This window comes from Podarcis bocagei, assembly GCF_964188305.1.
Source record: "Podarcis bocagei genome assembly, chromosome: Z".
Taxonomy (NCBI): domain Eukaryota; kingdom Metazoa; phylum Chordata; class Lepidosauria; order Squamata; family Lacertidae; genus Podarcis; species Podarcis bocagei.
Genome location: NC_138140.1, coordinates 4,586,392 through 4,612,404, shown reverse-complemented (window position 1 = coordinate 4,612,404; position 26,013 = coordinate 4,586,392). Strand labels below are relative to the sequence as shown.

Genomic DNA, 26,013 nt, shown 5'->3' with positions numbered 1-26,013 from the left:
GTTTTGTTCTTGCTTTCACTTTGTATTTTGTGTTTTTATCTTGTATTTTTATGCTGTGAATTACCCTGACATCTATGGATGATGGGAGGTATACAAATTTAATCAACAACAACACAAAATGGCTTCTATTGGGGGGGGGGGTGTAGAAGTGGCTGAGCCAGAACAAACAGAAAAGGAGTAGAGGGAATATCTATGGAGACTTTTTGTGAGCATCATGTTGGTGACCCTTATTCCATCATGTTCCAGCCCCCATTTAGATGTCTTCTAAGAACTGTGCTATTCAGTCCTTTGCAATGTAATGGTTTTACGGACATTTTTTATTTTTCTTACTGTAATTTTGTATACTGTATACTGATTTGCCATATTTTTTTATGAAAATGCAGCCTATACATATTTAAATAAATAAATAAGGTGGAGATGGTTACATGTGTGTCGCAGGGCCTACTGCCAGACTAGAAACATGTCAGCATTCCCTAGCTCCACTGGGAGTGGAGAAACACGAGTGAGAACTCCAGTACAGTATATTAATATGGCCATCCCCCAAAAGAGAGAGGGAAACAGCTAAATATTTTAGTCCTCCTTTTCTCAACGTTAGCATACAGCGCAGACTGAAATATGTTTGCTTAAGTGATTTCGCCAGATGTTCATCTCTTACGTGAGGAAGTAATAAATCGGACAGGGAGGAGGGAGATTACATTTTATAAAAAAAAAGCTAATACCACAGGTTCTGCTCCTCTCTCTCTTTTGCTTTATGTTTTGCAAAAATTGATAGACTCAGCTTCAAGAAACTTTCTTATTTTCAGTCTCCACACCTTTTTTTCTCTTTCCTGCATATTTTAAAGCACAATTTTGCCACTCATATTGCTCCTAGTCACTGCTATATCGCTATAAACCCTTCCAGGAGCAAAAGAAGGAGGCTAAGGAAAGTATCTGCCTGACATTACCAAACAACAACAACAACCCACACACTTTTGATACCTGGTCCCCTCCCCCTGCGAAGATGGGGCTTCAAATAATCATTGTGTTGTAGCCAATAGCACAAGTCAAGGATAGGGAATCTTGCAGGGGCACATGTGAGGCCAGAGGCAAAGGTGGGAGGAGGGACAAACATAAATTTTACCTTTGAACTTTTGGTGTGGCCTGAGGACAGAGGGTATGGCTAGTGAGGCCATGTGGCCTGAGGTGAAGTCCAAGGGCCATACTGAGATGCCTGAAGAGCCATATTTGGTCCCTGGGCCTGAGGTTCCCCCCAACCTAGAAAGGTTTGTGATGCTTGCTTAGTTATGGCATATGTGAGGTGTCCACAGTAGTTTCCTCAATTTGTAAATGTGCCCAGAGATCCAAACTGTTGGCAACCACAGTTAGAATGTCATCCTAGGATCCAGCAAGACTTGGAGTTGAAATCCCACCTGAAACCCTGATACTCATTTGAACCAGTTACTTTGAGCATTCCAGAAAGGGCTGAATATTGTTACTAAGATATCACAAACACAGGGCTTTTGTTTAAAAACAACATCAACATCATCATCATCATGAGCAGCAGCAGCAGCAGCAGCAGCAACCCTGACTGGATTCTCCCTAGAAATGGATAATCCAAATTATATCAGGGGCGGCACGATATGGGCTGACACTTCCACTAGGGCAACTGATTCCACAATACATCCCCTTACTCTAGCCCTAATTAACCTCACAGGGCTGTAGCAAAGTAATATTGTGGGGGGTGGTATAGGCTACCCTGTTTTACTTGGAGGAAGGCCTGGTCCAAATTGAACGAACAAATATTCTGAGTTCTCCCAGGTGGAGGAAATAGTCATGGAAGTCCAGCATCAGGATAGGATCCAGGCAATATCCACCACTATGGTGACACTTGCCCAAAGATCCTGACCATGCCAGATACCTGTGTCTCTCAACCACCACTTAAATTCCCCACACTGCCCCAGAGCAGTGGTAGGGCAGGAGTATCGTGAGAAATTAAAGTGGCAGTTTAGACCCAGCACAGCAGCCAAGCTCTGATCCTGGCGCTGCTGCCCACCAGTGTTGGATAAGGCCACCAAGGACCATTTCTGTAAGAGAGGACCACACTGCAGGGGTGTCTACCTTAAAGCTGGAGACAGACCTGGTGGTGAGGCAGGGGGAGAGAAAAGACCTGAACAGCAAGACCCTTTCTAAGGTTTCAGCAACCTGTCAAGAGCCTTAAAACACTCGTTGCCTGCTGGTGACACAGGAAGGTCTTCCAATGCTCTCAAACTTTGCACAAATCCAAGGGAGACGGTTTTGCTATTAAAGGAGAGGGGAAGGGGGTGAGCTCACCAACCAACAGCTGTTTGGACAACGATGCATACCAACAAGGCAGCTGTGGCAACAGCACAGTGACTCCTTTTGGTTATCCTTAAAAGGGGGGACATCTCAGGGGTTCCTCCCGTCCTCAGATTTTATTTATTTGTTTACATTATCATTTAGATTTCTTACCCGTTCTTTGCCATAAGGTCTCATGGGCTAGTTACAAGAATGTAAAAAATACAGTATTAATTTTAATCAATGAAAATTTAATCAATGAAATTTAATCAATGAAAATCGTGCCGCCCCTGATTTCATTGATTTTAATCAATGAAAATTTACCATTAATGGTGTTGGTCCTAAGATTATATATGCTTATATAAAAGTGTGTGTCTGTGTTTTATGGAAAATCTCCCTGCCGCCAAACATCCCGTCCTCTGGATGGAAAGAAAAATAGACAAAGACCAAATAAATAAGCAAAGGGTGCAGTGTGTGTGTGTGTAATCAGAGGCCAGCATATGACGAAAGCTACACATTGAAAGTGCCAGACATACTTCTGTGAGGAGGGAATTTCACAGCTAAGGGGCTACCACAGAGAATGCCCTCTCCCAGGCCACTATTCCCCACAATTTTGAAGATGGTGGAGCTACCTAGAGGGCCCTCTCTGACAATCTTTACATCCAAGAGGGTCTATAGGGGTGGAGGCAGTATTTCAGATATTTGAGGCCCAAGACATTTAGGATTTGAAACACTGAGAACTCACATAACCCCTGTGTTAAAGGGACTGCAACTGGTGGCCTCATTCCGGAGTACCCTGAATTGTGCCTAGAGGAAAGCAGGCCACCAGTTGCAGCTCTTTCAGCACATAAGTTATTCCTATCCTCCATTTCTCCAGTGAAAATAGGGATGTCCTGAAGAGGCTCCTCATGAGGCCGGAGGAACATCGCCCGGCTGTGGGGCGTGGAGGCCGCTCCCTGCAAGGCCCTTTCCACTTGGCCTAGGGGGCTGGGCCCAGTCTCACCAGCCCTATTATGTTAAATATGTATTCTGTAGTTGACCTCCTTTGTAATGTTCTATTTTGAAATCTTTAAGGTACTATTTTAGTTTTCTATTATGTTGCTTTGACTGTTTACTCTATACAGTACAGTGGTACCTCAGATTACAGACACTTCAGGTTACAGACGCTTCAGGTTACAGACGCCGCTAACCCAGAAATAGTACCTCAGGTTAAGAACTTTGCTTCAGGATGAGAACAGAAATCGTGTGGCGGTGGCACGGCGGCAGCGGGAGGCCCCATTAGCTAAAGTGGTACCTCAGGTTAAGAACAGTTTCAGATTAAGAATGGAACTCCATATCGAATTACGTTCTTAACCCGAGGTACCACTGTATTTGACTTTTTTCAGGTTGTTTTATTGATTTATTGATTTAATATGCTGTAACCACTTTGATATTTTTCTTAAAAATATAAAGTGGTATAGAAATTATATATACACAAACACACATATATACTGGGGTAACCCAGTAATATGTGTGGGGTATAAATAGTAATGTATATAGTACAGTGGTACCTCAGTTTACGAACTTAATACATTCTGGAAGTCCGTTCTTAAATCAAAACTGTTCTTAAACCGAGGCGTGCTTTCCCTAATGAGGCCTCCCACTGCCGGTGCTCTTCCACCGTTCAGATTCTGTTCTTAGACCGAGGTAAAGTTCTCAAATCAGGACACTATTTCCGGTTTTGCAGAGAAGCATTCTTAAACTGGACTGTTCTTAAACCGAGGTACCACTGTATATGTATATAAAACATAATAAAACATTAAACAAAAAACCTTCCCTATACAGAATTGACTTCAGACAGCTTGGGGGTCTGGTAACCCTTCCAACATTTCTCCAATGAAAATAGGGACGTCCTTAGGAAAAGTGGGACATTCCAGGATCAAATCAGAAACCAGGATGGATGCTCTAAATCAGGGACGTCCCTGGAAAATAGGGACACTTGGAGGGTCTGGGTTATGTGAGTTCTTAGTGGGCTACCACCATGTATCAATTACCACTGTACTATTCTATCTACTCATCAATTACTGTTGTAATGGATTTCATGCAAGCACAGGCTTGTTGCTAAGTGACCACATCCAGCCAGACCTTGAGCTTATGAAACAGCCCTTAGAGACTTGTATTGCCTGTCATCAGCCCTTCAGCCACAGGTCACTGAGTGTTACTCAGTGTACAAGACAGTATGTTGCACAAACTTGTAGGAGTCATTTATTCATCCCTTCCTTTCACAGCTGTTTAGTGCAGTGGTTAGGGTGACTGAGAGAGACCCAGGTTCACATCACTGCTCTAGTACAATGGCCACGTGACCTTCTCTACGGAGGGGCAGCCTTTAGTTCTAAAGTATCCTCTCTTTGAAGGGTGGTCTGGTTTCAAAGTAAGGTACCCTAACGAAGGAAAACAGGAGGGCTTTGAAACTGCCCATCCATTGTGGGCAACACTTGAAGAGCAGACTGAGCAAGCAAACAGGTCGCCTTGGTCACAGCCTTCTCCTACAAGGTGAGGTGAATCAGCATATGCAAATTTTATGTAAATCTGAGTTCTCTAAGTTAAATAAAGTCTGGTGTAAAGACAAAGGACTGTAAGAAGGGAAAGAAAGAGGGACTGTCCATGATGTGTCACTATTGCATTTCTATTTAAAAGATAGAAATAATTTATTCATTTGCATCTGTACATCAACTTATGCACATTTTATGCAAATATGAGTCCCCTTCTTTTATGACCTATAGGTGATCACCCTACCACCCAGCCATGAAACTCACCAGGTGACCTCAGCAGCCAATCAGTTTTGATTTTCTTCCACCCAGCTACCAGTCTCACACCTGACTGGCCCAGTGGATGAGACAGGTTGCGCAGGTCCCCAGCCTAAACCCCACACCCTCTGACATATCTTCATAGGCTTTATTTCCCCACCCAGGAATTACCTTGGGTTACACACTTCAGGTTACAGACGCTTCAGGTTACAGACTCCGCTAACCCAGAAATAGTACCTCGGGTTAAGAACGTTGCTTCAGGATGAGAACAGAAATCGTGCTCCAGTGGCGCAGCAGCAGCAGGAGGGTCCCATTAGCTAAAGTGGTGTCTCAGGTTAAGAACAGTTCCAGGTTAAGAACAGACCTCCAGAACAAATTAAGTTCTTAACCTGAGGTACCATTATATATATAGAAGTTTGATTGTTAAGTGTCAGTGCAGTGTGATAGTATTTTATTAAAAAGAACTAGGCCGACAAATGACCTTCTGGAAGGCAGCAGAGCCAACTATTCTCCGGCACAATGTCCCCAAGGGAATTGCCAGCAACAGATGAAACTCATTATAATATTGCTGGGCTGTCAGCCGAATGGAAAGCTCTGTATGCCATCATCGTAAAGCAAAAGGGGAGACTAACAAGCAGAGAGAACACAGCATAGTAAAGCATGTTCTCTGAGGTCGAGCCATGCCATATGGCAATAGTGACCAACAGCTGGCCTACAGGCCAGGGCCAGCCCCCACCCTAGCAATTTTTTGCTGATTCCCTATGTGTCTGGCCCCATTCACACCACACATTTAAAGCACTATGATGCCCTTTAAAACAGTTGTGGCCAAAGAACCCTGTAGAGTTTCAGGGTTCTATAAGAAGGACCACCATTTCCTTCACCATTTCCATAGTTCCTCATGAAGAGGGACTGAGTATTAAATGACTCAGGGAAATGTAATTGTACAAGGGGTCTTGTAAGAATTCTCAGCACCCTTAGCAAACTACAGCTCCCAGAATTATTTGGCGGGAAGCCATGGCTGTTTAGAACAGTATCCCAGTGCTTTAAATGCATAGGGTGAATATGACCTCTGTTTCCCCAGGTAAGGAACTTAAGACCACAAAAAGAGTCCTGCTGGATCAGGCCAAAGCCCATCTACTCCAGCACCCTGTTCTCACAGGGGCGAACCAGATGCCGCAGTGGAAAGCTCTCCAGCAGAACCTCAGTGCAATATTGCTGTATCCGCTAGTGATTCCCAGCAACTGGGATTTGGAGGCATGCTGCCTCAGGAGGTATCACTAGAGCACTGCCATTGTGGCTAGCAGCCACTGGCAGCAGGAGCAGCGCTTGGGGGAGTGAGGAGACCCTCACACTGCCATTATAAATTGTAATCTGGTCAAAGGAGATTAGCAGTCCTGGTGGGTGTCCTGCTAGATCTCTGTAGGCCCTTTGGTGCCCACAGACTGGAATCCCCAACACTGCAGTAATCCAGCCTGGCCGTTATTGAGGCACAGATAACTGTGTCCATATCCTCTCCCTACGAAGATAAGCAGAGCCCTGCAGGATCAAGCCAAAGGCCCTTCCACCTTTCTCTTCCAACCACCCACATATGCTGAGATCACCACCCCAGTCTGCATCTGTATATGAAATCACATTGCTCTTACACATGGAATTATTTTAAACTGTTTTATATATGGAACTGATTTTTCTTATGTAATAATTGCAATTGCCTATTTGTTTTATAATTGCATGTTTTATTGTTGTAATCTGTTCTGGGGTCTTAGGGTGAAGGGTGGGTAATAACTCAAATTAATAATAAATAAATAGTCTGGCATCCTGCAATCACAGTGGCCAACAAGATGCCCATTAAGGGAACCCCGCAAGCAACACCTGAGTGCAACAGTAGCTCTCCCCACTTGTGATTCCCAGCACCTGGCATTTAGAGGCAGTTACTGCCTCTTACATGGGACGCGGGTGGCGCTGTGGGTTAAACCACAGAGCCTAGGGCTTGCCGATTGGAAGGTTGGCAGTTCGAATCCCCGCGACAGAGTGAGCTCCCATTGCTCGGTCCCTGCTCCTGCCAACCTAGCAGTTTGAAAGCACGTCAAAGTGCAAGTAGATAAATAGGTACAGCTCCGGCGGGAATGTAAACGGTGTTTCTGTGTGCTGCTCTAGTTTCGCCAGAAGCGGCTTAGGCATGCTGGCCACATGACCCAGAAAAACTGTCTGCGGACAAAGGCCGGCTCCCTCGGCCTGTAAAGTGATATGAGCGCCACAACCCCAGAGTCATTCGCAACTGGACTTAATTGTCAGGGGTCCTATATCTTTTTACTGCCTCCTACAGCGGAGATGCGGGTGGTGCTGTGGGTTAAAGCACAGAGCCTAGGACTTGCCGATCAGAAGGTCAGTGGTTTGAATCCCCACGATGGGGTGAGCTCCCGTTGCTCGGTCCCAGCTCCTGTCAACCTAGCAGTTCTAAAGCACGTCAAAGTGCAAGTAGATAAATAGGTACCGCTCCGGCAGGAAGGTAAACGGCGTTTCCGTGCACTGCTCTGGTTCGCCAGAAGCAGCTTAGTCATGCTGGCCACATGACCCGGAAGCTGTATGCTGGCTCCCTCAGCCAATAAAGCGAGATGAGCGACACAACCCCAGAGTCGGCCACGACTGGACCTAATGGTCAGGGGTCCCTTTACCTTACAGCGGAGTGACAGCAGCTTGAAAGGAAGCTGTTGCTTCAGCAACGAAGCAGCTCAGCTGGGAATTTTGCAAAGGAACTGGAGGGTCCCACCCCTTCCTGGCTCACAGGCCCGGATCTGGGCAGGTACTTCCATGCATTTCCTCTCCCTCCTGAGTAGCCTCGCATGCAGCTAGCCAGGCACTTTGGAAGTGGCTCTGATGCTCCTGTGTAGCTCACTGTTTCCTCTTCTCCTCTGCCCTTGAGCAACACAAGACGGGCAGGTCTGAAAGCCGGGCAGGAACCGAGGCAGCTGGTTGTTGGGTTGTGGGGAGGGGAATGCCAGTCCTGGAGCAGGGAAACTCAGATTCAATGTGGAGACCTGCTGGAGGCAGTGAAGAATGGTTCCTTTGGGCAACTGATACACTGCCTAACCAACTGGTCTGCCCTCAGCGAGACCCCACTTGCCAGACTTCTTACCTACAACCAGTCCAAGAGGTAGCCCTGCATTTCAGCTTCCTCTCTCTTAGCCTTGGAGAACTGAGCAGGGAGGAGTATGGGAGCAAAACTAGAATTAGTTGGCTCTGCTTGTCATTGTCTCTGGCTCCACCTACTTTTGGGCCTTCCTTGCCTTCCTCCATGCTAGTCCCAATGGCAAAGAGCCACCACTGACTGGCAAGTCTAGCTCCCCTTGAGGAGACCTGGGGTTTAAAATCTGGGCTGGGGCTGAATTTTGACACCTCCTAACATTTTGGAAGTGGAACATGTGGCAGCAGCAGAAACAAGAAGACCCACTAACCTCATATTCAGCCTGCAGCCACTTTGAATGGGAGAAAACCCATTCTCTCTTGTAGCAGAAAGAGTGCATTTTTCCTACTCCTTCCCTCCATAACTCAGCAAACCCATTCCATATGGCATATGGAATGTGTTTGCTGAATTATAAACCCTCTTCAGTGAAGGCAGGGAAAGAGGAGGAAATGGTTCTGAAGGACAAGCAAAGAGGCCAAGCAATGACCTGCATTAATGGGAAGATGAGAAGGACCTTGACACCATCTACTTCGCAGAGTGAGGCAGAAGAAAGAATGTCTGGATCTCCTGGGAGATCACAGCATGATTTGCAGTAGATTGGTCAGTTTCCAGTGTCCAATTGCTTAACTACGACAGCAACAAAATGACTCCTTTTTTCAATTATGCTGACAAAATGAATAGGGGAACCAGGAGTGGAGGACCATGAGGTCTGTTCAAAACTGCCACTGAAAACACATTTCTGTGCTTAAAGTTGCTTAATTCTAACATCGGTATACATTTTTTGCATCAGGTTTAATTTGATGGATCTTGAGATTCTAGCACAAATGAAACAAGATAGATTCTGCAAGCATAAAGTTTGCTCACACCTGAGTTCTAGTTCAAACTTCAGGAGTGATGGATGAGCAAGGATAGAGGGATGCTTGAGGTTTGCAGCCATTGGAGACCATCATTCATTAGTACTTTACAGCCCAATGCTGCCATTCTAACCCCACTTACCCGGGAATAAGGCCCACTCAATTCAGTAGGCCTTCTCTTCTGAGCAGTGTTAATGATAATGATAATGATAATAGATATGGGATGCACCAATAAGAACATTAAGTGCAAGTCAGGACCATCAATTCAAGTATAACCACCTGTAAACAATGCAGAACCAGCAACAGGCAGGAAGGCCATCATTCAGTGGCAAAGCATGTGCTTTGCATGCAGAAACTCCCATGTTCAATCCCTGGCGTCTACAAGTAAAATAGGAGGAGTCCCAGGTCTGAAACCCTGGAGAGCCATTGCCAGTCAGTGTAGACAATACTGAGCTAGATAGACCAATGGTCTGAATTGACACAAGACACCATCCTAACACCACCAGCCTTCAACTACTTGATGTGTTGTCAACTAGGTTATGGTTCAATCAAAGATGAGTTGTCCCAGCTGCACACTACTATCAGATTCTTTTTCGCAGGGGAGGAGTCCAAGAAGACCTTGCAGGTGCAAGGTGAGCTTCTATACATATGCAGCAGACTTCCTCCATTTCTAACCACCGAGCATCCCAAACCTACCGAACATAATTATCTGGCAGGGGGAAAGTGGGTAACTTTCACCTCTAGTGTATATCTGGGGAAAGCCATGCACAGTATTAGTATAATAGCACACAATGCCATTTCCAACTTAACCCACCCCATAAGTAGGGTGGCTACACAGCCTACTTTAGAGGATGGCCCTCTATTTGAAGGCATCCTCTGAAGGACTCACCAGCCTAAGCCCAACATAAAGGTAAATCATCAGAAGCAGCAGCAAGGGCCACAAAGTTCCCCAGCAACCATGGCATCTGGGCAGCAGACTGAGGTGGCACTGGGGTCACCTGGACACAGCCTCTCCCACTGGGGTAAAACACATTGCATATCTATTTAAATGGCAATTATTTCTAAATTTACTGATGAATACAGGGTTATATCCAACTAAGTAGAGCCACTGAAATTAATGAACCTAAGTTAGACATGTATGTTAATTTCAACAAGTCTACCCTGATTAGATCCAACACTGGATACAACCCATACTTGTTAGAAGTTACAAATTTTGTTCAAATTTTTGTCCTCTTCCATCTTCTTTTCCCCCTAATACGTAAGCCACTACTCCAACCATTACCATGTATCAAGGCACTGCACATTGCTGGACATCTTTATCCCTATTCATGTGAGAAAAAAGCATGGTTCTGCTTTAACTGCTGCCCCGGGCATCATATGTTTCTCTCTCACAGTGACGTGTTGGCTGCAGTTGTGTGTGAAGAAAACTTAATATCTGAGCTTTGGCTCACAAGTAGGAGCTCCATGCAACTGGAACACCTAGTTGTGTGTCCTGATTAGGCTACCCCCCCCCCCCGTCTCAAGAACAGCAGCTCGCATGCTCGGTTTTGTTCTTCTGCAACATATGGATGTGGGGAAAGCAGATGCACTCGGGGAGGGCTGAAAGGGTGGCCCTGCTCCTCTCCCTGTACACTCATTCCCCTACACAGGAGTAGCAGGTGTTCTGTGGCACACAGAAGCACAACCAGGTAGGACTTCCTTGTTAAACCAGGGGTCGCTAAAATGGTGCCTGTGAAAGCCATGGTACCCTTGGTGATGAGGTTGTTTAGGTGGCCATGTTTTTTCCTCTTGAAAAGTACATAGAGCTGAAGGAGGAAGTTGGAAGAGTGGCGCTCTTTCCCACTTCCCCTTTCAGCTTTATGTACTTCTCAAGGCGCAGATCGGAGGACAGAGGGTGCCCACCCTAGCTTTTATGTTTTCTACCTTGCCCTGAGTGCTTCAAGCAGAAAAGCAATCAATGGTTTGCTCGATAAAAGACTTCTCTTCACCCACCCACCCGCTACCAAAGTGGGTGGGAAAGGACTCTCAAAATTGAAATTTACCTTCTGGACCTCCTTGTGTGAATCCTAGGAAACAGGTGAAATAGAAAACGGTCCAGAGAAAAGGGAATCCCCTAAAAAGAAGAAAACACAAAAGTTACTTCAGTTTCAAAATATCTTCAGATAGAAACTTGCAGCAACAGGTCACCAGCTAAAGAAAAGGAGAATAAGGTTAGCAAGCTGAGCCTGTAACAAAAAAGGCAATAAATTAGCCAGGGTTCTACTGGCACACAGTGATCCACAACCTTCCCCTAGGAGCACATTGGCTGGTTTACATTGGTTGTAGGCAGCCAGCAGCATTTGAGCCTGAAACATGAAGGAGAATCACAACATCACAGGAAAAGTGTGAGAGGGAGGGGAGAGAGAACCTGCTTCCAGGAAAACACTGGCAACACCCCCCCCCCTCCTCTCCCCATTTCCATGGAAAAAGCAAACCCAGCTTTCAATTATCAGGCCTGTAACTGACAGGGGCAAACTTTCAAAATGGGTAAAAAAATTCCTTCCAGTAGCACCTTAAAGACCAACTAAGTTAGTTCTTGGTATGAGCTTTTCGTGTGCATGCACACTTCTTCAGATACCAAAAGCTCATACCAAGCTCACACGAAAGCTCATACCAAGAACTAACTTAGTTGGTCTTTAAGGTGCTACTGGAAGGAATTTTTTTATTTTGACTATGGCAGACCAACACGGCTACCTATCTGTTTCAAAATGGGGTTTTCCTTCTTTCTATTTTTCCTTTTATTAGGTTTGCTGAGTGCACAGCCCTCCAGGTGTAGACCATTGGCCATGCTGAAGGGGCTACCAGTGACATCAGGCAGGCCACAGGTTCCTTGTCTTATAATAAATGCTTGCTACTGGGGGGGCTGGAGGCAGCCAGCAGGCTTTCTTATCTTTTACACACACACACACACACACACACACACACACACACACACACCCCTTGCCAAGTTTGACACATGGGTGACTTGCTGGTTGTTAGTGCTTACAAACCCTTTTGCCCACTGTTTTGGCTTGTATATGACACCAGGTGCGGGACAGGTTGAGCCCAAATAAGTCCATGGGTCAGAGGTTCCCCATCACTGGTTTATCCTCCCCTCCCCTTCCCAACACACACACCTCCATGCTCCCACCCATGCTTACAAACATGTTTCTGGAGGTCATAGATGACCAGCTGGCCGAGCTGATATGTTACAGGTCTGAGTGACCAATGCATTACTGAGGGGAGACGGAGGTCTGTTGGGCTGTGTCCCATTTGCCATCAGGGACCGCTGCAATTGCCTACCCAGGTGTTGGGTTCTGAAGGCCTTCCAACAAAGCCTCAGCAGCCATCAGTCAACATGTGCCTTGGCAAGAGAGAGGGCGAAGGGGGAGGCAATGCCTGACCCTTAAAGATGTTTTCTAAATGTGCTCCTAGGTTTCCTTCTGTTTTTTGCTTGGCGGCGGGGGAGGGAGCTACTGTTTTATTTGCTATTGCAGGCTTGCTTCTTTTTAGTTATATCAATATCTATTATAATGCTTGAAAACCACTTAAAGACCGTCTTGCTGTTAAGAAGCAAAAATATAAATATCAGGTGGTGATGCTCTAGCTCTGGATAAGCTGAAACCTTATTTTTATTGTTAGGCAAAGGGCATGCAGAAGATCTCAAGCTCAATTTCTGGCATCTCCAGGTATGGCTGGGAATGACTTCAGCCTGAAACTCTGGAAAGCCAACCCTGGGTTTGATGAACCAATGGGTCTGGCTCTGTATAAGGCAGCTTTACATGTATGAGTTTCCCCATAATGCCAACCATCCACCTGCGCTCTCGTGCGCACGCTTGGTCTCTTCTCCCTCCCATTGATAAATCTTAGGCTTCCCTTTTCCATCTCAGTCCCTTTCCACTTCTCTCTTCCCCCCTGAAAGCTACAATCATCCACCTCTCTGATTCAGAGCCAGCTCTAAAGCCAGGCAGGTGTTTCCCCTTCAAAACGCAAACGCCTAACTCCTGGGGGAGAAAACCCAACAGAGATGGCAGGCAGGTATACCTGGGCAAAAAGGAGGAGCCGTTCCGAGGCTTTCAGACATACTGAAGCAAAGTCTGGGCAAAACAGAAATGTTTCTCTCTCCCTCTCTCTCTTCCACACCACCACTACTTTTCTGCAGAGTCAGTCATAGGCAGACTCACACAATCTGCCAAATATGCATCTAAAAATTAGCTTGTGCTGAGGACGTAACCAGAGCATGCAGATATCGGAAGCTGTGTTACACCAGGACAGGCTGTCATCTAATCTGACTAGCAGCAGCTCTCCAAGGTCTCAGGCAGAAGTTGCTTCCTGTCAGTTAGTGCTACCTGATCTCTTTTAACTAGCAGCACTCTGTCTCAATAAGAGGTACTTCACTTGCACACTCCCTTAGAAGAGAAGGCCCACAGCTCAGGAGCAGAGAGCACCTGCTTTGCATGCAGAAGATCCCAGGTTCAGTCCCGAACCTGAAGAGTCGCTGTTGGTCAGGGTAGTTGACACTGACCTCAGTAGACCAATGGTTTGCTTAGTAGAAGGCAGCTTCCTTAGCTCCTAATTAATTCAAAACAGGGGGCTGGAATGCTTTATGCTTAGGGGTAGTGCAACAGTTCAGTATTATCTGAGTGGCAGAGCACCTACATTGCATGTAGAAGGTGCCAGGTTCAATCCCTGGCACCTCCAGCTATGATCGGGGGATAAATCCCTGCCTGATAAGACTCTGGGCAGCTGCTGAGGTCTGTAGACAGTGCTGAGCTAAATGCACTCGTTGTCTGACTTGGTGTAAGACAGTGTTCTGTGTTCCAGTTTCTGCTGAGCCATCCTGCAATAGTTTGCTGCAGCCCTTTTCAACCTGGTGCCATCAAGATGTTGGACTGCAACTCCCGTGAAACCTGTCCAGAATGGCCAGTGCTCAGGTGTGATGGGAACTGGAGTCCAAAAGACCTTAAGAGTGCTGGTGAAGCCTGGACCACTGTGGCCAATAGCTCCTCAATGAGGAGGGTCTCATAACTGGAGGCTGAACTTTGGGCCTTCCACCTGCAAAGCAAATACTCCAGCACTGAGTTTTGCTCCACCGCATCCAGCATTGCCCCCTGACTCTGACTGGCAGCAGCTCTCCAGCATCTCAGGCCAAGTTTTTCCCCGCCAGAGGTTGAACATGGGACGGTGGGACCTTCTGCACGCAAAGCATGCGCTTTGCCACTAAGCTATAAATACTCCTATAAATATTACAGGAAGTTATACTAAGTTTGACCATTGGTTCAACCAACTCAATACTGTCTACACTGACTGGCAGCAGCTCTGCAGCAGACACTGCCAGTCCCACCTGAAGATGTTGGGAGACTGAACCTGGGACCTTCTGCATGCAAAGCATGTGTCTCTAGGAAGCATGACACATTTTGGGGAAGGGAGGTTATAGATTCTGAAAGCAAGAGGTCTTCTTGCACACCTAATCCTTCCCCTCCACAGCACTTCTGCATCACAGGCCCAGGATCCATGCTTAGGATTGCTGCCTAGGTGACTGTGAGGTTTAACGCTTTGCTACCTGTCCCTGCCCCCACCTCCTGACAGGAGATGAAGGTACATGAACACAGCCTTCTGATGCAGAAAACTATTATTAGTTACTGGGGGGGGTTGCCAATGATGAGAGGGAACAATCCCTGTACCACATTCTCACATAGACAAAAGTCATCTTAATAATTCGGGACTCCTTCCTTCTTTCATCTCATCTCAGGGAGCTAAGAAAGGCCTTTCAAATAAGTTCACTGCCCGCCTGCCCATTCCAGGTTCTTACATCTCCCTCCTCCACCAGAGTAGACAATATAACACACACACACACACACACACACACACACACACACACCTTCCACCAACCTTTTCCAGACCTTTGCATTTCAATCTTCTGACAGTCTTGCCTGGGAGCAGTTGGTGTTTTTTTTTAAAAAAATCATTCATTTTTGCCCTTAGCCAAAGCAGATTTCCCCCAAAGTACACCAAAACTACATACCCTTACATGTCCACACACACACACACACACACACACACACCTACCTCCCATGGCCAGATATCACACCTCTCTGCCTTTTCCTTGGTCAGAGATACAGTTAGGTCATTTGAGGCTCTCAGATGTTTGATGGTCTGACCTGCCTCTGTGCCATTAAGATGGAAATGTGCTTTGCTTCAAATGGCATTATGGGGGGAACCCACCATTGGAGGGCAATGCGTATTGGTTTGTTTACTTCAGGATTGTTCATTCTGCCAGGCAGGAGACCAGACCTGTGCCTGTTCTGATGGTGCCACTCTCCTTGATCAGATAGAGAGAGAGATCTCCTCATCCTCAGATCTTGCATCTCTGATCAGAACTACAGTTAGGAAACTTTATACTCTAGACCTGATGAACTTACAGCTCTTCAAGCCTACTTTATTTTTTCCTTCACTTGCTTCAGACTGTCTTATGGGAAAAGTGGGTCTTTGGGGTCTTCAGGGGCAAAGAACAAGCTGCAAATTCCCTAAGCATAAGCAAGGCTGGCTTATCACATCTAATGCACACCACCATCTAAAGACGGTTGGGTGGGCCGCTCAGTCTACAGTCTCTACTTTTTAAAGTGGGGTTTCATTTTAGTCCCAGCCTGTACCTGAAATGAATTTGAAATTTGTATTATTTATATATACATATTGTATATATGTGTGCATGCAAGTGTATGTATGTGTATAATGGTATATACGTGTGTGTTGTGTGTGTGTGATATTATAATAGTGCGTGTGTGTTTTAATCATTTGGTGATGTTTAATGGGAAGCAATTCATAATTGAAATGAAGTGACACAGGAACATAAGAAGCTGCCTCATACTGAGTCAGACCATTAGTCCGTATAGCTCAGTGTTGCCAATGCTGGCTGGCAGCAGCTGCCCTCGGTTCTGGGCAGGGGACATTCCCAGCCATACCTGGAGAGGCCATACCTGGAACCCTCGGCAATGCAGAGCAGGTGCTCTTCCCATAAATCCCTCCCCATGAACATGAATAGATTCCAGTCCTCATGGTTCTGAATAAAGGGCTGAATTAAAGAAGAACAATATAGGGTGCTGCCTAACACCAAATCAGACCATTGGTTTGTTAAGGTCAGCCTTACCTAGACTGGATGAAAAGGCAGGGAGGGGTATTTCCCAGCTCGACCCAGAAAAGCTGGGATGATGCTCTATCACTGTGCTACACCTCTTCCCCTATGAAGTCATGAGACTCAACAGTGTGTTGCAGCAGTAAAAAAAGGTGAATGTTATTTTAGGCTGCATCAACTGAAGTATTTTAGTGTCCACATCAAGGGAAGTAATAATCATGCTCTCTTCTACCTTGGTCAGACCACACCTGGAGTACTGTGTCCACTTCTGGGCACCACAGTTTAAGAAGGATGTTGGCAAGCTGGAACGTGTGCAGAGGAGGGCAACCAAGATGATCAAGGGTCTGGAAACCAAGCCTGATGAGGAACAGTTGATGGAAATGGGTATGTTTAGCCTGCTAAAGAGGAGATATGATACCATCTTTAAATACTCGAAGGCCTATCACATGGTAGATAGAGCAAGCTTGTTTTCTCCTGCTCAGAATAGCAGGTCTGAAACCAGTTGCTTCAACTTTCAAGAAAGGAGACTAAACATCAGGAAGAACTTTTTGATGGTAGGAGCAGTTTCCTTCAGAAAGTGGTGGACTCTCCTTCCTTGGAGGTTTCTAAGCAGAGATTGTATGGCCATCTGTCATGGATGCCTTAGCTGAGGTTCCTGCATAGCAGGGGGTTGGACTAGATGACCCAGGGGGGTCCCTTCCAACTCTGCAATTCTAAGATTCTACTAAATCAAATAAATAAAATTATCTAACTGCACCACTGGGCAAGGTACAATCCTCCATTTACTTTTTCTTTTTTTTAAGGTGGTTTAAGAACCAGCCTCGCTGCGTTTGGGGAGCAAATTCTGCTGCAGGGGGGCGGGAAGGGGGCGACACACACACAGCAGAAGCACTCGTGCCCCTACCATTCTCACCTCCAGTCTTTCTACTCACCCCCTGCTCGCTGCTGCTGCTGCGGCCGCCGCTGCTTTGAGTTTGGAGAGCGGTGCTAATTCCAGCTTCATCACGTTTTAGTGCATTGTTTCGCTGCGATCCCTCAGAAAGCTGCCTTGGGGGCGCATCCTTTTCCCCTCGAACCCCCCGCCTGCCTGCCTGCCCGCCCTCCTCCCACCCTCCCTCCCTCGGACGGGGCTCTTCAGCTCCGTAACCCCAGAGAGCCCCCTTCGCCTCGCTCCCGTTGCGCTCGTGCTCTTCGCTGCAGTCCCTTGGTCGCTGGCGGAGGAGCAGGACTTTTAAATCCCATTTAAGTCTCCGATCGCGGGTGCCTTGGGAAAAAAGGAGGGGAGGAAGGAGAGACGAAACGGCACATTGGGAAGCGAAGCGCCCGCATGATCGCCGGACGCGGGTGTCGCCGCCGCCGCCGCTGCAGCCTTAAAATGGGATCCCGACACGCGTCTCCTTTCTCTCCCTCGCACCCACCCTCTTAAAAAAAAGAAAGAAATCTCAGTTGTGGGGGGGATACGATCCCCCCTCTTTCTTTCCTTCCCCACCTCTAGGCACAGGAGCTCTGCTCAGCTATTGCCTGGTGGCGGTGGAGCAGGCGCGCACGAGTGGAGACGCTTTCTGCTTTTGCAGATGGAGATACCGGTGTTCTTCCGCCACAAGGAACTCGCCTCTGGACTTTGGAAAGAGGAAAAAGGAAGATTTGGAGCAGTGAGGGGGGAAAAGGTTCGGGGTGGGTTTTTGGAGTTAAAAAACAAACCAAACCAAAAGCAGCTCCGTTCAGCTGCTGCTCTTTTCTGCCCTCTAGTGTAGACACGGGGGGAGAGCGCTTGGGAAAGTTGCAAGTCGAAGGAAGGCTTTAAATTATATATGTATACAGTATATAGGTACATAACATATAGAATCGTTCCATGGTTGTAGATATAAATTCTGCCTCAATTTTTTTTTTTTTGCAAAAATACGTATGTTGCAAAAAAAGGAGGAATGGTACCTCTGGAGCACTTTTCAATCTTGACAGGTTTTGGGAAAAGGGGGCAACAGAGCCTGCAGCCTGCTACATTTACTTGAGCACCATATGAACACACTTTGCTGCTACAGACAAACACAGCTACCCCCTCTAAAAGTTATTCATTTAACCCAAGTAAACATGTACAGTATAGGATCGCATTACACAGTAAGTCTCATTGAACCCAGTGGGACTTAAATCCGAGTAGAGTTGTCTAGGGTTTCACTTGGTTTGGTTTGGTTTGGTTTGGTTTTGAAAAATTGATTTCCCACTCCAGTCAGTTGCACCTCTGACACAAAATGACTTTCCTCCAGATTGTATGTGAGGAGTTGCACAAGAGTTACGGAAGAGGGTTGGACTTTTCATACACACACACACACACACACACTCCCTTTAAGTAAATGCTTTGCAGAAATAGGCTGCAGGTGCCCCCAAAATGCATTGTGCAGAAAAAGGCATCTGACGAAGTATCCTGTAATCCTTGCAAGCTTAAGCTGCCTTCACTGCAGTGCTGGGCATTTTTTTCCAATAGGGCTTTCGGTAGGTGTGCTAGGCAGGATTGCAGCAACAGCCCTTGAAAGAGCCACAAGGCTTCTTTTCTTTGGCTTCCACAGCTACTTCCTGAATTGGGGGAGGGGGCAGGGGGTGGTGGTGGATGGATTCATACAGTGATGGGAGCGAGAAGCTGCCTGGAGTGCTTAGTGCTCCTTTAACTTCCAAATAAGTAAGTATACTGAGAAGGAGCAGGAAGAAGCAGGGCATTGCAAGGTTCTCTTCCCCAAGGAAAGGAAAAAGGAAAGGAAAGGAACATTTATGGAGGAAACATACCAGTGCTTGAAGAACAGGTGATGAAAAGTGAATGAACTCTCCTCCAGATACTGTAATTTAAAGCAAAGTGGTGGTGGGAGGCCTCCTGCGCTCCCATAAATACTTTATCAATCTGCATCTATTAGCACTTGCGAAGGAAAACAGGAAAGGGCTGCAATTCACCAACAGACCAGTCCTATCTGTTTGTCTGTCATCTACACAAATACACACAAAAACACACACGATGGACCAGCGGCCTGAATTGATATGCAGCAGCTTCATATGGAAGAAATGTTGGGTTCATCAATTTGCATTACTTTAAAGGATGAAGTCCTGAGTCAGCCCCCCATGAACTCTGTTGCTGAGGCTGAGTGGCGGGTGGTGCATCCTTAATGGGGTTCAGCATGTTTCCAGTTGCAGAGCTAGCCAGAGCTTGCCAGATGGACTGCTAAAAAGTCTCCCTCCCAGTAAAAGGCAGAGGTGGCCACACTCGTTATTTAAAAACATTTCATTGATGCTTTCAAGAAATGTACACAAGCAAAATAGTAGGAATTGCCCAAGGGAATGCTTTTTCCTCATTTTCCTTCTTCTCTTCAAGTAGCTAGAGTTTAAAACACACAAACAACCTAGAATGGTTCTAAATGAGAACTGTAATTATTCAGAAACAGTCAGAAGTCTTAAGCCTTGACCTATTTTTTCCCATTTGATCAACGTTCCTACCCGCCACCCCACTTAGGCTTATACCCTCTTACCTGAGAGATGTACCCTGTTCAACTCACTGCTGAGTAGAGCTGCACAGGTGTGCAAAGTTGCCCCCATAGTGATAATGGACACTTACTCTATATCCAGGTGAACAGCACTTCCAGTCATTGGTCTCAACAGGCGTTTTTAAATTGATCTCTTGTAGGCAGCTGCTTTCCTTTTTTTCACATAGCAATTTGATTCCTGAACTAAGGAACCACTGTGAATGTTCAAGCCTTGAGAGATGCCAATCCCTGCTGTGAGTTCAAGTGCCCCTAGTGCATCTCAAGGGAGTCTCCTCTGGTTTTTGTTCCTGCAGGTGGCTGCTTCTTCCCTGTCCTAAGGATTCAAGTGATGCTTGAATAGGTCAGTCCATGGAGAAGACAGATTAGGGAGTGAGATGTTTGGCGTGGTGTGGAGACGTGCTGGAGAAGGGGTGTGGGATGTGAGGGAAGGATGCCTCTGAGAGAAGGTGTCCCTTGTCCTGTTTAAATAGCTCCAGGAACTCTGCTTTTTTGGCTGGAGGGAGCCAGGTATCCAGTTTCAGCAGGCAATTCAGCTAATGAGCAACCGGTCCTGCCTCCAGAGGGCAGGGTCCACAGATGCTCTGAAAAATCACAACACAAGTGCACAGAAGAGGCAGAAGCTCACTCTTCCCACCTCGCCTTGTCATGACACACACATACCGAAAAAGAAGAGGAGGGAAGTCAGGGATCAGGAAAAAGGCCCGTCTAGCTGAGCAGCCTGTTCTCACAGTGACCAGCCAGTTACCTCTGCAAAGACACACAAACAGGACCTGAGCAAAGCAACACTCCCCCCCCCCACTTGTGATTCCTAGAAACTGATGACTCTTAGGTAGAGAGAGAACAGAGCCATCAGAGCCAGTAGCCATCATCCTCCATGAATCAAGCTGGTGGGGAGGTTGTCAATACTTCATGTAAACGGGTGGAGAGAGAGATGGAGGATGAATAAGAATATTGGGATAAACCTGGGGTTGTCAACCTAGTCCCTACCACCCACTAGTCGGCGTTTCAGGATTCTAGGTGGGCGGTAGGGGGTTCTATGGCACAAGCTGAATCCTCCTTCCATCGAGCACCGGTGGGCGGTAAGGACATTTTACCACCAAGAAAGATGCATTAGTGGGCGGTGGGTATAAAAAGGTTGACTACCCCTGGGATAAACAGAGCCCTGCTGGAAGGCCCATCTGATTCAGCATCCTGTCCTCACAATGGCCAACCCAATACCCCAATGGGAAGCCTGCAGACAGGACCTGAGTGCAACAGCATTCGTCCCACCTGTGATTCTCAGCAACTGCAACTCAGAGGCATGCTGGCTGGGGATGATGGGAATTGTAGTCCAAAAGATCTGGAAGGCCACAGATGTTCCCCACACCTGCAGTAGATGAAATGGAGGCCAACAAAGGCAGGAAAATCAGTAGGGAAGCAAGAAGCATTTATTTCAATTATTACAGGTGCCTAAAGGTAAAGGTACCCCTGACTGTTAGGTCCAGTCGCGACGACTCTGGGGTTGTGCGCTCATCTTGCTCTTATAGGCCAAGGGAACCGGCATTTGTCTGCAGACAGCTTCCGGTTCATGACTAAGCATGACTAAGCCGCTTCTGGCGAACCAGAGCAGTGCACGGAAACACCGTTTACCTTCCCGCCGGAGTGGTACCTATTTATCTACTTGCACTTTGATGTCCTTTCGAACTGCTAGGCTGGCAGGAGCAGGGACCGAACAACGGGAGCTCACCCCGTCGTGGGGATTCGAACTGCTGACCTTCCAATCGGCAAGCCCTGGGCTTTGTGGTTTAGACCACAGCACCACCCGCATCCCTAAGTATACTTTAAATGTGCCAATCAAAATGTTGTCAGAGTTGTTGTTGTTTTTAATTAAGCCAAGAGCAGGGCACTTTATCTAGATCAGGATCACAGCAGGCAGAGAGAGGAAATGCAACCTTCCCCATTCCTGCCATGATCTTGAAGAAAAAATGTCCTCTCCAAAGCAAATGGTGATTGAGGGGACCTCCTCTTGGCACCAGTCTATTCTATTGATAGGGATATCTATTTCAGCCCTCTTGGGAGTGCAATCTGGATGAGTCCCAGGCATGCCCCAAAGGTAAAAGCTGCAAAGGGCCCACCCCAGGATTTTACAAGCTGTCACTGGCATAGGTTGCCAGTTTATGTCTGGGCCCAATTCAAGGTGCTCACATTGGTCTTTAAAGCCCTATATGACTCAGCCCCCAAATACCTGAGGCCTAAGGCTCCATCCCTAGCAATATTCTTAGGACTTAATTTCCACATAAGGCCCCTCTTCTGTCACCCAGGAGAGGGCCTCCTCTGTGGCAGCCTCTAAACCTTATAATAGTGGTGGGGAGCCTACAGTCCAGGGCCCTAATCACACCTGCCAGGTCTCCATTGTGACTGAAGTCACCTGATGCAGGTGCAGGGCAAGTAAAGATACTGCTTGCTCAAAGAGGAAGAATTGAAATTGATTGCTGGGACTTGCAAAGCTAAGGTGTGAAAATGGGTCATCTGACATCATGGTGATGTCAGGCGATTAACAGGTGGATGCCTTCTCCACCTGTCAAACACTGCCCATGGAAGTGGGGGGTGGGATGTAATGTGTCCAGATCCAGCTCCCCAGCCGTGTCTTATGAAGAGGACTGTAAGCAGCTACATATTTTTCTTCCTTTGATTAGTAGGGTGGGGGGAGGTATTAAGGTAAGCAAACCAGATTCCCACCCCCACCCCAAAAAGCTCTGTTCTTTCAGGCTGCAAGAGGCTAACACGGCAGGCAGGGTTTTTTGTCATTAAAAAAATGCCAAAATCAGCTCATGCTTTTTATATTCTTGCACTGAAACTCCACCCAGTTGGAGTGCCTCTTTTGTAAGTCAAAGGGCCTTGCTCCTTCCAGCCTTGCCTTGCGCAGAAATTGTTCAGCATTCCTGGTCATTTTTATTGCTCTTCTAGAAGTGGCACACAGACCTCATTGTGTCTTTGCTCTGGTGCTGGAGCCCGGCTTCCTGGAGATACCAGACCCCCCCTCAGCTTTCTTGGGAAGGGTTCTGGAATTATACAGCTTGAAGCAAATTTTCAAGGAGGAGGGTTGCACCCCCCCCTCCCCACCACCCACCTCCCCACTTTTCTGCACAACTTCAAACCACATCTAACCTCTCTGACGCTGCAGCCTTTCTGGCTTCCCCTGCAGAAACTCTCTCAGCTCAGGAGCATCCCCAGTTAAATGGAAATCTTCCACAAACAGGCCTAGCTTGGCCCCCACCATGAAGCTGGGTGAGGCAGCCACCTCAGGTGGCAGGCTGGGGACAGCTGGGCAGGGTGGCAAATCCAGGGGAGGGGGAGGAGTGTGCCACTTGCTGCCCCCTGCACTTGTCGCACATGTTCCGCCTGGGAAGAGCAGGGCAGTGGCCTCCTTTTTTATTACCCATTTCCTTCAGTGGTCTACCTCCAATTCATTTAAATAATAATTTATTATTTATACCCCGTCCATCTGGCTGGGCTTCCCCAGCCACTCTGGGCGGCTTCCAACAAAATTATTAAAATACCGTAATACATCAAACATTAAAAGCTTCCCTAAACAGGGCTGCCTTCAGATGTCTTCTAAAAGTCTGGCAGTTGTTGTTCTCTTTGACATCTGGTGGGAGGGCGTTCCACAGGGCGGGTGCCACCACCGAGAAGGCCCTCTGCCTGGTTCCCTGTAACTTGGCTTCTCGCAGTGAGGGAACCGCCAGAAGGCCCTTGGGGTTGGACCTCAGTGACCGGGCAGAACTATGAGGGTGGAGATGCTCCTTCAGGTCTACTGGGCCAAGGCCATTTAGGGCTTTAAAGGTCAGCACCAACACTTTGAATTGTGCTCGGAAACATACTGGGAGCCAATGTAGGTCTTTCAAGACCAGTGTTATATGGTCTCGGCGGCCGCTCCCAGTCACCAGTCAAGCTGCCGCATTCTGGATTAGTTGTGGTTTCCCGGTCACCTTCAAAGGTAACCCCACGGAGAGCGCATTGCAGTAGTCCAAGCGGGAGATAACTAAAGCATGCACCACTCTGGCGAGACAGTCCGCAAGCAGGTAGGGTCTCAGCCTAAGTACCAGATGGAGTTGGTAATCAGCTGCCCTGGATACAGAATTAACCTGCACCTCCATGGACAGCTGTGAGTCCAGAATGACTCCCAGGCTGCGCACCTGGTCCTTCAGGGGCACAGTTACCCCATTCAGGACCAGGGAGTCCTCCACACCCACCTGTCTCCTGTCCCCCAAAAACAGTACTTCTGTCTTGTCAGGATTCAACCTCAATCTGTTAGCCGCCGTCCATTATTTACTTGTCAAATTTGTTGCCTCAGGCAGCAGAGGAGGAAGAGCTGGGAGGCGCCGTTTTCTGCTTCAAGTGGCAAAATGTAGTCAGTTGGCCCTGCTCTCAAGTTTGTGCAGGACTGAAAGAGATGGTACTGAGCCACATGAAATTTGTGAGTGACAGTTTACATGCACAGAAGCTTTGTCACACAGAGCTTATATTGGAAGGTGAATGCAACCCTCATGCTGAAAAAGGGTTCCTCACCACTGATCAAGTGTGATACTTGGCCTCTTGCATTTGGGAAGCTAGATACATCTTACAAAGTGGGAACTTACCTGTTCTGGGTCTAGCTCTCCTGGAAGTGAGCTAGCAATGATGCTAGAACGATGCAATGCAGGAATTTCAGCTAAAGCATCCATGACAGATGGTCATCCAGCCCCTGCTTAAAAACCTCCAAGGAATTAGAGAGCTCAACCTCCTGGAGACCGTTCCACTACTGAACAGCAAGTTCTTCCTGATGTTTAGTTGGAATCTCCTTTATTGTAACTTGAAGCCATTGGTCCTAGTTCTACACTCCAGAACAAGTAAACAAACTTGCTCCATCTTCATGTGACAGCCCTTTAGATATTTGAAGATAGCTATCCTAGTCCCCTCTTTTCCAGGCTAAACATACCCAACTACTTCAACTGTTCCTCATAAGACTTGGCTTCTAGACCCTCGATCATCTTCGTTGTCCTCCTCTGCACATGTTCCAGCTTGTCAACATTCTTCTTAAATTGTGGCACCCAGAATTGGACACAGTACTCCAGGTGTGGTCTGACCAAGGCAGAACAGAGTGGTACTATAACTTCCTTTGATATAATAAAAAAATTCCTTCCTGTAGCACCTTAAAGACCAACTAAGTTAGTTCTTGGTATAAGCTTTCGTGTGCATGCACACTTCTTCAGATACACTGAAACAGAAGTTGCCAGATCCTTCTATATAGTGAGAAGGTGGGGAGGGGTATTACTCAGAAGGGTGGTGGGAATGGGAGATTGGCAGATAGCTGGGATGAGCCTGTTGACGACTCTTAACGACTGTAATAGGTCTTACAGGAAAAGGCAAGGGGTGAGAAGGTGAGAAATGGCTTAGTCATGCAGTGGCGTAGCGTGGGGGGTGCAAGGGGGGCAGGCCGCACCGGGCGCAACATCTGGGGGGGGCGCGCTCGCTGCCTCCGGAGTTGCCAAAGAGCCTCGGGCGCAGGCTGTAGCAGAGCCGCATGTCTCGCGGAACCGACGAGCTGTGCGCGCGTCCGGGCTGAAGGCGCCCGGCAGGCAGCGGCTCTCAGCGCTCGCCGCGGAGGACGCGCCAGGCAGCCCCTCCTCACAGCCCCGCCTCCGCTGCTGCTGCTGCAGCTGCTGGGCCGTTGCATTTTCCTCGCCTCTCTGCCCCCCTCCTCCTCCGGGCAAGCGGCGTCGTTTGGGCGGCAGCGCCAGTGGCAACTCGCAGGTTAGGGGTTAGGGGGGGCACAAATTACATTCTTGATGTCAGACATCACAAAACAGAGAAACCAGTAGGAGAACACTTCAATCTCCCAGGACATTCTATACAAGATCTCAAAGTAGCTGTTTTACTACAAAGGAATTTCAGAAATAGACTGGAAAGAGAAGCTGCTGAATTGCAACTCATTACCAAACTTAAAACAATGGAGAGACCTGGTCTGAACAGAGACATTGGATTCTTATCTCATTATACATGACTAAGCCATTTCTCACCTTCTCACCCCTTGCCTTTTCCTGTTACAGATGGGTAGCCGTGTTGGTCTGCCATAGTCCAAATAAAAAAATTCCTTCCTGTAGCACCTTAAAGACCAACTAAGTTAGTTCTTGGTATAAGCTTTCGTGTGCATGCACACTTCTTCAGATACACTGAAACAGAAGTTGCCAGATCCTTCTATATATTG

At 47.3% G+C, this 26,013-nt stretch overlaps 1 protein-coding gene across 5 annotated transcripts in view; it reads right to left on the bottom strand.

Annotated features, from left to right (window-relative positions):
* COL27A1 (collagen type XXVII alpha 1 chain) overlaps positions 1-19,915 on the bottom strand; it is a 255,431-nt gene extending 235,516 nt beyond the window's left edge. For 3 of the 5 annotated variants that reach the window (XM_081179608.1, XM_081179609.1, XM_081179611.1), the window contains exons 1-2: positions 17,199-17,334; positions 11,159-11,229 (exon numbers count right to left, since the gene is read on the bottom strand). In XM_081179608.1, the coding sequence (XP_081035734.1) occupies positions 11,159-11,229; positions 17,199-17,269 (142 nt within the window). In that variant the 5' untranslated portion in view covers positions 17,270-17,334. Of the gene's footprint in view, positions 1-1,120; positions 1,436-11,158; positions 11,230-17,198; positions 17,335-19,858 lie in introns of those variants that run through there. The other 2 variants (XM_081179610.1, XM_081179612.1) reach the window with 2 other exon arrangements.
* Between the last annotated feature and the right edge of the window lie 6,098 nt (positions 19,916-26,013).